Source organism: Canis aureus, chromosome 8 (assembly GCF_053574225.1).
Source record: "Canis aureus isolate CA01 chromosome 8, VMU_Caureus_v.1.0, whole genome shotgun sequence".
Lineage (NCBI taxonomy): Eukaryota > Metazoa > Chordata > Mammalia > Carnivora > Canidae > Canis > Canis aureus.
In genome coordinates this window covers 46,239,847-46,252,303 of record NC_135618.1, presented here as the reverse complement: position 1 = coordinate 46,252,303, position 12,457 = coordinate 46,239,847, and the positions used below count along the sequence as shown (strand labels likewise).

The 12,457-nt window shown below is 62.0% G+C and overlaps 1 protein-coding gene across 5 annotated transcripts in view; it reads right to left on the bottom strand.

Moving 5' to 3' along the window:
• Positions 1 to 8,879: 8,879 nt before the first annotated feature.
• Positions 8,880 to 12,457, bottom strand: part of CLEC16A (C-type lectin domain containing 16A) — a 196,676-nt gene continuing 193,098 nt past the window's right edge. For 4 of the 5 annotated variants that reach the window (XM_077906633.1, XM_077906634.1, XM_077906631.1 and 1 more), the window contains one exon: positions 8,880 to 12,117. In XM_077906633.1, the coding sequence (XP_077762759.1) occupies positions 11,762 to 12,117 (356 nt within the window). In that variant the 3' untranslated portion in view covers positions 8,880 to 11,761. The remainder of the gene's footprint in view (positions 12,118 to 12,457) is intronic. The other variant, XM_077906635.1, reaches the window with a different exon arrangement.

Here is a 12,457-nt window from a genome sequence, read left to right as displayed (position 1 = left end):
GCACGACCTTCCCTGACCTCTGTTTAGAGCTGCAGCTCCCTTCTCCCCTGGCCGGCAGGCCTGACCCCCCTTCCTCAGCCCTCCCTGTACTTCCTCCCACACTCACAAGTCACCGAGTCACCCGTGGAATTTGTGTGCCTTCCCTGCCTGGGGGCCCCGCCGCGGGTGGGGGCGGCATGGAGTTTCGTCCGACTTGTTTCCTGTTGCCTCCCCAGCAGCTAGTACCGTGCCCGGTACACAGTAGGTGCCCAATCAGTGTTCGCGGAATAAATGTTCCAGGGCCGGGGAAAGTGAAACTGGTCTCCCCGCTCACGGGGGCCTCCCCGGGAGGGGCCGGAGGGCAAGAGGGCTCTGTGGTCCCCTCTCCTCGGTGACGGATGGCGCCGGGGCCAGGGTGCAGCTCCCGGGTGTTTCGGCAGGAGCCACCCTCCAAGGACCGTCCCTGCCCGGGCGGGTTGGCAACAAGCCCAGGGGCGACACCGAGGGAGATAAGCCGGTTCAAGAGACAGCGGTGAGATAGGGCACATGCTCTGGGTCGGTGCCGGCGGGGGCGGGTGTCCCTGCCAGGGCAGCGGAGCCAGCCAGCGCCCCCCTCGGGCCCAGGGGAGCCCTGGGGCGGGGGCTCTGGGGGGCAAAGGCTGTGACGGGGAGCCTCACGGGCTCCAGGCTCTGCGCTTCTGAGCCGGGTGACCTGTGGCCTCGGGGTCGGCGTCCGAGAAATGGGGGTGCTACAGTAGCGCGGTGGGGTAGGGTTCGGGGAGACACGCTGGCATGTAAACCGCGTAGCCGGGTTTGGGTACCAGTGTCCAGTAACGGGGAGCTGTTGCTAGGGTAGCCCCGGCAGCGGTGTGGCCCGGGCTAAGCCGCTCAGCCTCTCTGGGCCGGGCCTCGGGGGGTCCCTGTGCCAGGGCATGTGCCCAGCTTGCGGGATGTTTCGGGGGGCTCCTTAGCACCTTATGGATGCTCAAGTGCGCTGGCTTCTGGGGCTGGGGAGCTGCATGGAGGGCTCATCCGCCTCAGACAACGTTGCACCCTTTGCCCGCAAATGGTAGGACAGTCTAGGGGCGAATGGGGATGCGTGCTGGGTGTGCTGGGGTGAGATGGCGGGGTGCTGGGGGCACTGGGGGAGATGGCGGGGTGCTGGTGGGGGCACTGGGGCGAGATGGCGGGGTGCTGCTGGGATCATTGGGGAAGATGGTGGGGTGCTGGGGGCACTGGGGGAGAGATGGCAGGGTGCTGGGGGCAATGGGGTGAGATGGCAGGGTGCTGGTGGTGGTGCTGGGGGCACTGGGGGAGAGATGTTGGGGTGCTGGTGGGGGCGCTGGGGGCGAGATGGGGGGTGCTGATGGGGGCGCTGGGGGCACTAGGGGCATGATGGCGGGGTGCTGCTGGGGGGGCACTGGGGGAAAGATGTCAGGGTGCTGGGGGCACTGAGGGCACTGGGCGAGAGATGGTGGGGTGCTGCTGGGAGCACTGGAGGCACTGGGGGAGAGATGGTGGGGCGCTGATGGGGGCACGGGGGCTCTGGGGGAGAGACAGTGGGGTGCTGGGGGTGGGAAGCCACTTGCCAACCTGAAAGCCAGAGCCTCACAGTGACTCCTGTGTCTACCATCTGGGGGTCCCTGCGCTCACCGCATTCCCCGGGGATCGATGACTTGCAACCTGGACAAAGGTTCACGCTTCCAGACGTCCACCGCGGGGTGGTTCCGAATAATAAAAGTGAAAACAGCTTCCCCGTCCGCCCGTGGGCGGCAGCGCACCCGAGGGACACATCCCCCCAAGGGCCTTCGACACACTTGAGAAACGGAGTTTCCAGGGGACATGGGGAGATGCTGAGACGGTGGGGGGGGGGGGGAGCTGCCGAGCGTCAAAAGCAGGACAACGAAGCGACACCCACTTTTATTTCGATCACTGAGAGGTGTGGAAAAAAGGCCAGGAGGGCACCTGCCAGCCAGCACCGCTGGGGGCTGCCCCTCAGCGCGGGAACTCTGGAAAATGCTACTTGTCCCTACTTGGCCAAAGTGCCACCAAAGCCACGCCATCCTTAGCCCCTGGGTGCGGGTCCCCGCCAGGTGCGCTCCTGCCTCCGCGGCCGTCTTGCTCATCGCCCGTGTACGTGGAGCCCACCCGGCCTGGAAGCCACCCCTGCAGCGTGGGGGCCTCGGCGCGGGCACCGGATTGGATGAACTAGCAGGTGGTCTCTCCCCTCCTGTGTGGAGGTGGGGAAGCCAGGGGACCCTCGGGGGTGAGCCGCCCCGTGACACCCATTCTCCAGATGAGGACACGGGAGCCCCGAGGCGTTGTTGCTTGTGCCTTTTGTGCAGGTGGTAGGGGCTGGAAAGAAACGGCCGCCTGCCCGCCTGTCTGGGTGTCTGTCTGCAGGGACAACCTGGTCTCTGCGAGGTCAGGGACCGTGTCCCCGGGAGGAAGCCCAGGGTGGCACTCGACGGCACTCAGTCTAGTGCTTCCACATCAATCTGGACTTCAAAAGCTGAAGGACCAAACCGGTACGCTCCTGTCCACGGCTGCCTCATTGGGCCGCCCCAAGGGGGACACAATCCTGTGACCGACCGCAGATGGCGGGTAAGCGACAGGCGGGCCATCCGTGCCGCGGAGTCCTGCTCAGCCTTCCAGGGACGCTGACGCAGGCGACAACACGGACGGAGCCAGTCACCAGAGGTTACTTCCCAGGCAGATCCCGCAGGGTCGGGAAGGTCAGCGGGGGACGCTGCTCGGCGTAGAGATGAAGAAGCTCTAAAACTAGACGGGGGGGGGGGGGGGGGGGGGTTGTACCACACTGGGAACGAGCCTGAAGCCCCAGAATCGCTCCTTTCATGCTGATTAATTCTTGGTTATGTGAGTGTCACCTCCGCGAAGAATAATGACAAAGAGCTGGAGGGGGAGCCGCCCCTGCGACACCTGCCCGCAGTGCCAGCCCTGCTCCTAAAAGCGGGGAAGGTGGGTGCAGGTGAAGCCCCCGCCCCGCCCTGCACTCTGGCTGGGAAGCGGGGCGCTGCCTCCGCGGGAAAGGGCCGGTCCCTGCACAGACCCAGCTCCTCTCCAGCGCCTGGGCCCAGAGAACATTCCCTGTCTGTGTTGTTGCCGTCAGTGACGTTTTGGGGGTGCGGCCTGGAGGGAGGCAGGACAAGAGAAAGTGGAACCCCAAGGGTGGCAGTGGGGACACTTCCCGGGGAGGAGGGATGGGGGGCTCCTGGGTGGGTGGCCTCGGTTTACTCACAGGGGCTGGGTGGCATGCGGATGGGCTCCTCCAGCGATCGGGGGACAGGGTGCTGGGCAGAGGAGGGCTCGGCTGCTCGAGCCTGACACGGGCTGCACACTTAGGGTGAGGGGCGCGGGGCAAGGAAGCCCAAATCACTCTGAAAGCCGCTGGGACCCAGTCAGGACTCCAGGCCGGGGCACGGGGAGGTGCTGGGGGTGCTGGGGGTGGGGGAGCCATGCACACTTGTGACGGTCACCACGCGGGCCCGTGTGAGAAGCCATAGACCCAGCTACCTGTAGGAGAGCTCCACTTCGAGAACATTGACTCAGTTTCTCTTTAGAAGCCTGCTCGGGCCGCACGGAACCTGCCGGTGGGTTGCCCTGGGTAGTGGGCCAGTGGTGTGCACCCGCCTGAGGCTGGGCACCTGCCCGCCAGCGCCCGAGCTCCCGAGCGCCCGTCTTCGGCCCAAGGATGGCTGGCCTGGGATGACGTGGGCCCCATGCAGGGCGGCTGGGGGATGCCAGGCCCTTTGCAGCCCGAAACCAACAGGGCGGGAGAGTCGGTGGTGGGACCCGACCTCCTGTGCTCCCCGAGGTGGTCGCAAGGTGGTTCTGTGGGGTTCTGCGGAGGATCCAGCGGGGCCCGGGCGCCGGGTGCCCGCAGCGGTAGCCGGTCCGGCCGCACCCTGTGTGCTGGCCTCCTCTCCCTTCTCCCCGCGCCCACCACACTGTCCCTGCTCCCACCCCTGCTTACTGGGGTCACCTCCTGAACAACCAGTTGGCACCCACAGCCTCACCTCTGGCTCTGCTCTCAGCGTTCTTCGTGCTAAAAACATGGCATTTGGAACATATTAAACAAACAGAAGTAATTCGAGGTGACAAGTGCCAGGAAGGAAGCGAGCGGATGCTGATGGAAGCAAGCAGGGGACTGACTCTGGAACGGCTCTGGCAGGTGACAAGCCCGCGGTGCTGGGAAGGCCGGAGGAGTAGCTGCTGCAGGTGCAGAGGTGGGGGAGGGGTGCTCGGAAGGAAGGTGGGGGCACCGGGCCTGTCCCAGGAAAGAGCTCGGCCTTCTGGATATGGCTGCCGTGAGGGACAGAGCGTGGCCAAGGCTTGTTCCCATCCTGACTGCCCTTCGGTCACCTGAGCACCATAAAAGGATTCCATGGCTCAGTCCCCCACCAGAGGCACTGGCTCGAGGCACCTGCGAGGGGCCTGGGCAGCGGGTACTTTCCGAAGTCTCTCCTTGATGGCAGGGACTGGCAAGGGGCTCCGGGCCAGGCCGGGTGCTGAGGGCCCAGCTGACTTGTCTTCACCACACGACTGAGGCCCCTGCCAGGGCCGGTCCTGGTGCAGTCATGTGCTCAAGGCCGAGCGGCCTTGAACCTGGTCTGCCAGCTCTGAAGCCACGCGGTCCTACGTGAGGCTTCCATGCAAACAGGGACAGATTAGCAGCAACTGTCCCAGCTCAGACACCTGCGGAGGGCCGGGGGACACAATTTCTAATGGTGGCAAAGTCGAGCTCTTGAATGCTCCTGTCCTTGTCAACTCGCCCCGGCAGATTCTTTCAAAGGTCTCTGGCTGGCCTTGGGAGGGCCTGCAAGACCCCAGACCGAAGACAAATAGGATGAGCCTCAAGGCTGTGGCAATGGGCACAGACACATGAATGGAACTGGGGACTATGTCCAAGAATGGCTCCATCCATCCATCCATCCATCCATCCATCCATCCATCCTTCCATCCGTCCATCCATCCATCCATCCACCATCTACCCACCATGCATCCATTATCCAGCATCCATCCTGCATCCATCCACCCACTGTCCACCCACCATCATCCACCATCCATCCATCCTCCATCCATCCATCATCCGTTCTCCATCATCCATCCATCCATCCACCATCCATCCATCATTCATTCTCCACCATCCATCCATCCATCCATCCATCCATCCATCCATCCATCCATCAATCCTCCACCATATATCCTCCATCTATCCATCCATCCATCCATCCATCCATCCATCCATCATCCATCCATCCTTCACCATCCATCCATCATTCATTCTCCACCATCCATCCATCCATCCATCCATCCATCCATCCATCCATCATCCATCCATCAATCCTCCACCATCCATCCATCCCTCCATCCATCCACCATCCATCCCTCCATCCATCCACCATCCATCCTCCACCATTCATCATCCATCCATCTATCCCACCATCCATCCTCCATCCATCCATCCATCCATCCATCCATCCATCCATCCATCCAACACACATTCAGTGATAGCATGCCAGGTACCCAGCCTTGGGGAGACTGGGTCAAATAAGACACAATCCGGCCTTCAGGTGAGTCTACCAGAGAAGGAAGATGGAAAACAAAACAAACAAAACCCCCAAACAAACCCATGGCTGGCACCACGCTGTGACCCGTGGTGTGTGTGTGCCACAGCAGAACCTGCCGTCTGGTGGTCGGGAGATTTGAAAGGGCACAAGGACACACCCTTCAAACACGGAGTCCCAGAGTGAGCTGCTGCTTCTCTTCGATCAGCCCTTGTGATCCCGTCGGAGAGAAAGTCTTGGGACTTTCTTGGGTTGGGTGCTAGCAGGTCCCAAACACGAGCTGGTCTCCCGATTACAGAGAGAGGGTGGGCTGTGGGCCCAGAGCCCGTGGGAGGTAATGGGAGGTGGTTCAAATTTAACCACTTGGACTTGCTTGTCTTGTACGTACTTGTAGGGGATCTTTAATTTCCGGCAAATACAGCAGGTTGAATGGTGACCTGCTGTATTTTTGGTCCCCGCCAAAAAGATATGTCTGTATCCTGACTGCCAGCACCTGGGAGAGTGACCTCATTAGGGAACACGGTCTTTGGAGATGTAATGAAGCTTAGCACCTCTAGGCGAGATCAGCGTGGGTCAGACGGGGTCCCGGAGAGAAGGGCGGTCTGACCCAGAGGGGCAGGGGGAGGCGGGGCCGTGAGAAGACACAGGCAGAGACTGGAGAGGGCGGCTGTGTGTCAGGAAAGCCAGGACCACCAGCCACACCAGGAACCAGGAGGGGGGGGGGGGCGGGGGGGAACGGATGCTCCCTGAGCCCCCAGAGGAAACCAGCTCAGCCGACCCCTTGATCTCAGACCCCCGGGCTGCAGACCAGTGCGAACACGCTGCTGCTGCTGCTGCTGCTGCTGCGAGCCACCCCGTGCGTGGACACTTGTTACGGCGCGGCTCCGGGAAACAAATACAGTAAGTGGTGCTGGTTTTGTGTTTTGGTTTCCAGCGGTCAAGTCTCTCCCTTTCAAAACACGTAGAGTCTACGAGGTCAGTCAGGAGTCGGGGAAGTGACAGTTCAGGTGTGTCCAGGCGGGCAGCGTCTGCGGGGAAATCAGGCTGCGCCGGGGGGGATGTGGCCCGGGGGGAGGGCGGGCAGGGGCCAGAGCGGCTGTGCTAAGGTCCTGGGGTGGGTGAGGTGCCTGAAGGGCAGGGGAGGCCTCATGTAGTGCCCCCAACTCCCTGCCCAGCTCTGCACACTCCAGTACATTCCTGGGAAGCCCCACGTGTTCCCGTCTTGCTGATTCAGACCTACCTTCCTTTGGAGAGAAGCACTTTAGCTGTGGAGGGTTTTTTCCCATGGCTCTGAAGTGCCACGAGGTGTCAGGACAGGAGGGGAAGGGGGTTTCCAGCAGGCAGCCGGCCGGGAAGTCGGCTTCCCTGAATGCGGGACCTGAGGTCATGGGCCGGGAGGACGCTGCCCGCCCACCCTCACCTGCTCCTCCACCTGCCGGGCGCCGTCCGGTGAGGGAAGAGGCAGGGACAGGCCTGCCAGGCGCCTCCAAGAGGCAGGGCCCCCGAAGGTCTCACCTCCTGTTGGACTCCCGCGAGGCACCCCAAGGGTGCAGGGCACCCCGGTGCGGCCTCTGAATCTGGTGCGGGGGCTCCTCACTGCCTTACACACAGGAACCCAGGACGCCAATGTAAAGCGACTAGTCCCAGGTCACTGCACGAGCCCCACTGCACGAGCTCCACTCCTGGGGGCCTGAGCCCCAGGTCCTGGGTTTGCACCTGGGCTAGGAAGGGGGTAGGGGAAGCCATCACCAAAGGTGTCACGCCCAGAGCGCCCCCCAGGGCCCCAGGCCCCTGCCCTGAGCTGAGCACTCCGCCTGACGACCCACGAGGCAGGCTCAGTCCTGTCCTCACTTTGCAGACGAGACCCTGGAGGCAGGGAGGGGACATGGCCACGGCCACAAGCCTGCCGAGCGCGAGTCTCGCTCCAGATTCGCCTCCCGCGACGCCGGCATTGCCCTAAGCACCACTGCTCACGGAGCAGCCCCTCCGTGGCCGGCTGCAGCGCACGGCTGTGTTCGGGAACAAGAGCTCCAGATGGTTCCAGCGCCCGAAGCCTGCGAACCACTGCTTCACCCCCCCTTCCCAGGGGCACTTGGCCCGGCGGCCAGGGTCCTGGGTGGGTGGCGTGCGCAGCACGAGCACACGGGCCTGGAACGTGCACCTGGGGCCCCGGGAAGGTGGCTGGGCCCCACTGGGCCTCCGGGGGCTCATGTGCGTGGAGGCAACGCCATGTTGCCGGCACCTGCCCTCTGCCCCCCACTTCCCCGGGCCTCTCTCCACACCCTGCAGGCCTGGCCCTCGGCTGGCCCGGAGACCCTCTGGAGGGGGTCCCCAACAGCTGCTGTCCCTAGGGCTGCCCGCCCCTCACTCCCCAGGTCTGTCGTCCCCCTTCTCCCGGAGTATCCTCCAAGCAAGTTCCTTTTTCTAAACTGAGGTTACGGAAACGCGTGAGTGCCCACGTGCTTGCGAGGCAGGGCGACTCTGGGGACCGGTGAGGTGGCAGGCCTGGCCCGGCGCTGGGCATCCGGGACGGATCCTGGTGGCAGGATCCAAGCTCGGCCCAGGGACCGCCCCCCATGCCTGCGCAGCCCCGGGCCTCACGGGCAGACATCGGGGAACTGAGCCCACCCTCAGCAGCAGCCGCCACCTTCTGCCAGAAACGCCTCGACTCTTGGCACGAGGCGCGTGTCCCGTTTATGTTCTGGGCTCAGTTCGGGTTTTACCTCAAGGCCCAGAAGCCCCTGCCTGCTTCTGCGCCGGGTTTAAGCCGGAGAACCTGTGAACCCATTCTGTTTCCAGGGGTGCGTGTCGATGTGTTCCGGGACAGTGCCTGCCCCAGTACAGACTTCACCAGACTGTCCCCGCTGGGGAGCCCTGGGCTCCCACTTCCCTGGCCCCGCAGCACGAGGGAGCAGTGACGCCGAGGCTCCCTGGCCCTCCTGGCCCAGGCCGTGTGCTTGCCCCACGGGGTTAGGCCTGTCACGACCACACCCCACGGATGCAGGACCTGAGGCTTGCCCACGGGGTGGGGGGATGCACACAGCACGGACGGGGCTCACTGCGGCTGGCTGGGCCTGGAGCACCCTCTCAGGGCAGCCAGCTGCACCTGAGCTTTCCCGCCATGCTCCCCACCCCCACCCCGTCGGGAGCTGGGGAGGGGACTACCTGGGTGGGGGCAGGGAGAGGCCCTGGGGCCACTGCAGGCCACTGAGCAGCTGCCAGGGGTCATGGGGTCAGGCTGCAGAGAACCTTCCCACTGCTGGGCCACAGCCTCCCTACCCCAGCACCACGGAGCAGCAGCCACATCCTTGGTAACTTTTTCTCTTTTATTGCCAAGTTCAAATTTACCAGGAAGTTCCAGTTTTCATTTCCACCCTCGTGTTCAGTGCCCACAGAACATGAGTCACGCTGGCGAGAGCAGGTATTTCCCTGGAACGGGCCCTTGGCCCAGAAGCATGAGGGTTTCCCAACCCTGGCTCTTCCTTGGGACGAGAATTATTTACATATTTTCACCTCAGAGGAACATAAGGAACCCTGATAGCTTATGCCCAACGTCAACAAGACTACATTAAATATTTCTTATTTATTGCATCAGAGAAGATGAGTATCCGTTCGCGCCGTGCCTTTGTACTTAACAGTGCATCTTGAGACCTTAGAGAAATCTAGTGTATGTCTTTAAAGAGGTATGTCTCTTCACTCCTGCCTGGGGAGGGGCGCTTGCTAACGGGCTGGCCAGGTGGCAGACAGGGTGGGTGGAGGCGAAGGTAGCGGAGAAGGCCCTCCTCCCGCCCCCACATTCTTGCTGCGGCTTTGGGGCTGGTCCCCGAGAGACCTCTTGGCCTCACCCCGTCTGACCTTCAGCGAGAGGCGGCCCTGTGGTTAGGTTTTGGGGGTGCTCCTGAAGACTCAGTGTGCCCACTGCCACCAGGACGGTCACGACCTAGCAAGGCAGGTCCTTCATCAGAGCCAAGGCGCCTCCAGACCCCATCCCCCGAGGATGTATGTACGCCTCCTGCTCGCCCGGGGTCAGGGCAGCGCCCGTCCCACCCCTCATGGCCCATTGGGGTGAGCTGCAGGACCAACACTGCAGGCCCCGCTCGGGGACAATCCTGTCCTCGGCAACCGGCACCTTTTGTTCAACTGGTCCCGGAGGCTGGGCTGAGCGCTGCACTGTCTGGGCCCTGGCAAGGCTGCCGGGCTCCTCCGGCCACACTGCCCCCAACTTCTCCTCCTCCTCACGGCTCGGGCACTGTGATGACAATCGGAGCCACGGGTTTCAGATGGCAGGCTGGGGGGCCCAGAGAGGGGCTTGGGTCCACCTGCAGGGGCTTGCTCTTTACGGTAACGCCACTGGGCTGGGAGATGACTTGCCTTCCAGCATCTCTGCTGCCCCGGAGCCACTGCTAGGCCAGAGTGCCGGCCTGCTCTGACGTCCAAGCAAAAGATCAAGTGGAACGTGCGGCCGGCGGCTGGCACCTGCGGCCCGATGACCTGTCCTTTCTCCTCATTGACCCGCTGGCCCCTTCTTCCACCCCACCTGCCTCTCCTCCCTGGGAGGGGGGGCTCTCGTGATGGTCACGGCTTATCCCTGCCCCCCGATATCCCTGAAATTTCTGCCTATATGGCCTTCTTTTCTGAGCCAGGTCCCTCCCCCGTTGAAGCTGGGTGGGCACACCTACGCAAAGGGCTTCTGATGACAGACAGCCCTGTCCCCACGGGGACCACAGCCCTCTCTGCAGGACCACCGAGTTTCTTTCTTTGACTAGGCAGAGGGTAAGCACTCGGAGCGCCTCCCGGGGCCACCCCGATAGCCGGGCCCGTGTGCTGGCACTCCTGGCGGGCACACAGGGAAGAAAGTTTGGAGATTCTTAGTGCTGACCAGAGAGAGGCGAGGGTCGTGTGGCTGTGCCTGGCTAAGTGGAGGGACAGCGGAGGTGCTCGATGAGATTTGTCGGAGAACTGGCCTGCACGTGTGTGCAGCTCAAAGGAAGCAACCGTGGAGTTTTCATTTGAAAAATAAGCCTGTGTCTCTGCAGCAGTGGCTGAGAGGGAGAGCGGCACATTTGAGCTCCCGGGACAAGGTCGAGACGGGACATGACCCTGCAGCAGGTGGGACCTGGCCCCTGGGCGTCGCCCCGCATACCAGCCTGTGCGCACACATGTGGCCATGGAGGATGGCCTCTGCGGCTTTTTTTTCCCCACATCATGGTCACAGGGCCAGAGTCTGCGTGGTCCCAAATGGTTCTTTCCAGACAAAGAGAGGTGGCAACAACTGAAGGTGACGCCAGGATGCCGTCCGGACTGGTTTGAGTCCAGAGAGATGAAGGATGGGTCCTGAGAGGGGAGCTGGCTGCACTGGCCCCTTTCCTGGGAAGATTTTTCGGGAAACGACGGGCGCCTTGGCTACCAGGACAGAGAAACATTTGGCTCTCTCAGCTCTGGGTGTACCTGAGAATACATGTATCTCCTTTATCTTTGTTTAAAAAATAATCTAAACTTTCCAGGAAGGTACTTTATCATTCCACAGGCTTGCAGAGTTAGCGAGTGGCAGAGAGGTAAGGAAACGGGGAAAGCCAAACTAAGAGCTCCTGAACAAAACACTGGGAAGTTCGAGGAAAAACGAAAATGAAATCTTTACAGTAATATTATACTGTTAGCATGACGTCAAAGCTTAAGGGTTGAGGATTTTTTTGGACTTTTTTTTTCTTTTTAAACACTTTTTAAATAAATGCTTTTCATCTGCTGCCAAAAGCGGAAATAAATATCCAAAGGAGATGCTTATCGAAGTTTGTTTCTCTACAAATCTCTACCCAAAGTGACTTGGTCCAATTGTTCCGTGCACACTGGGTGTGATGGCCAAGAAGCTTCCAGACTGGAGCGGCTGGCTGATGGAGAGAGGGGGTGGGGGTCCTGCCACCCCGGGGTCATGGGGCTCTGAGACCAGGAGGCCAAGCTCCTCCCCAAGGCAGCACCTCGTCATTCGGGCTCACCACGTTCTCCACCAGGTCCAGCCTGCTCTCCGAGAGGTGCAGAGTGAAACAGGAATTCAAACGGAGTAAAAGAGTGCAAGGAAAGACGGCAGCGGTGGTGACTGGGGCCACAGGGGGCTGCGGGTGCTCCCCATGTGTCTCTGAGCTGTACCGGGTCCCTACCAGCGGGGCCACACACACAAGGGGAGGCCACACGGTGCCCGCTCAGTGCTCGGCGGGGCCCGCCGGCTCTGGGCCTGCGGCCTCCTCGCCTGGCTTCACTGTGCCCACTACGGCCGGTGTGGGTGGTGGAGGGATCCCAGTGAGGGTGTGGAGGCTGTGGGGGTCGACGGGAGGGACGAGGGTCAGCGACTCCACGCTCAGTGTGTCGGCAGTGTCCTCACAGAGCAGGGAGATGGTGGGCTGCTGGGCGGGGATGAGGCTGGGGGACAGGTTGACTGTCTCTACGTCTGCGCTCCTTGCCAGGCTCCTGCTGGGCCTGGCATCTGCTTCCGTTTCGTTGACGATCACCAACTGGCTGGGAAGATTAGGTGGAGGCTGTTCCATAGTTATGGGGTCATCTGGGTGGGGGGAGAAAGAACAAGGGTACACTTAGTCCCGAGCTAGTCTGCTCACGCTGGCACCCTCTGCTCCCGTCCTGGACACCGGGGAAATCTGGGTGGGAGATGGTGGTGCTAGGGGGACACCTTGTCTCCACTTCCTCCTTCTGGGGACACAGGAGCTGGTAAATCCAGTCTTACCTGGGCCTGGGGAGAAATCGGCCAGGGCCCAGGGTTCCCCTGACTTGGGATGTGAGAGAACAATTAGGGGCTTGTGCAAAATCAATGGGCAGATTATGTCGCCAGGAAGTGGCCCAGGTGGGCTCTCCGTTAGGGAGAGTCTTGGACCACCTGCCCAGGG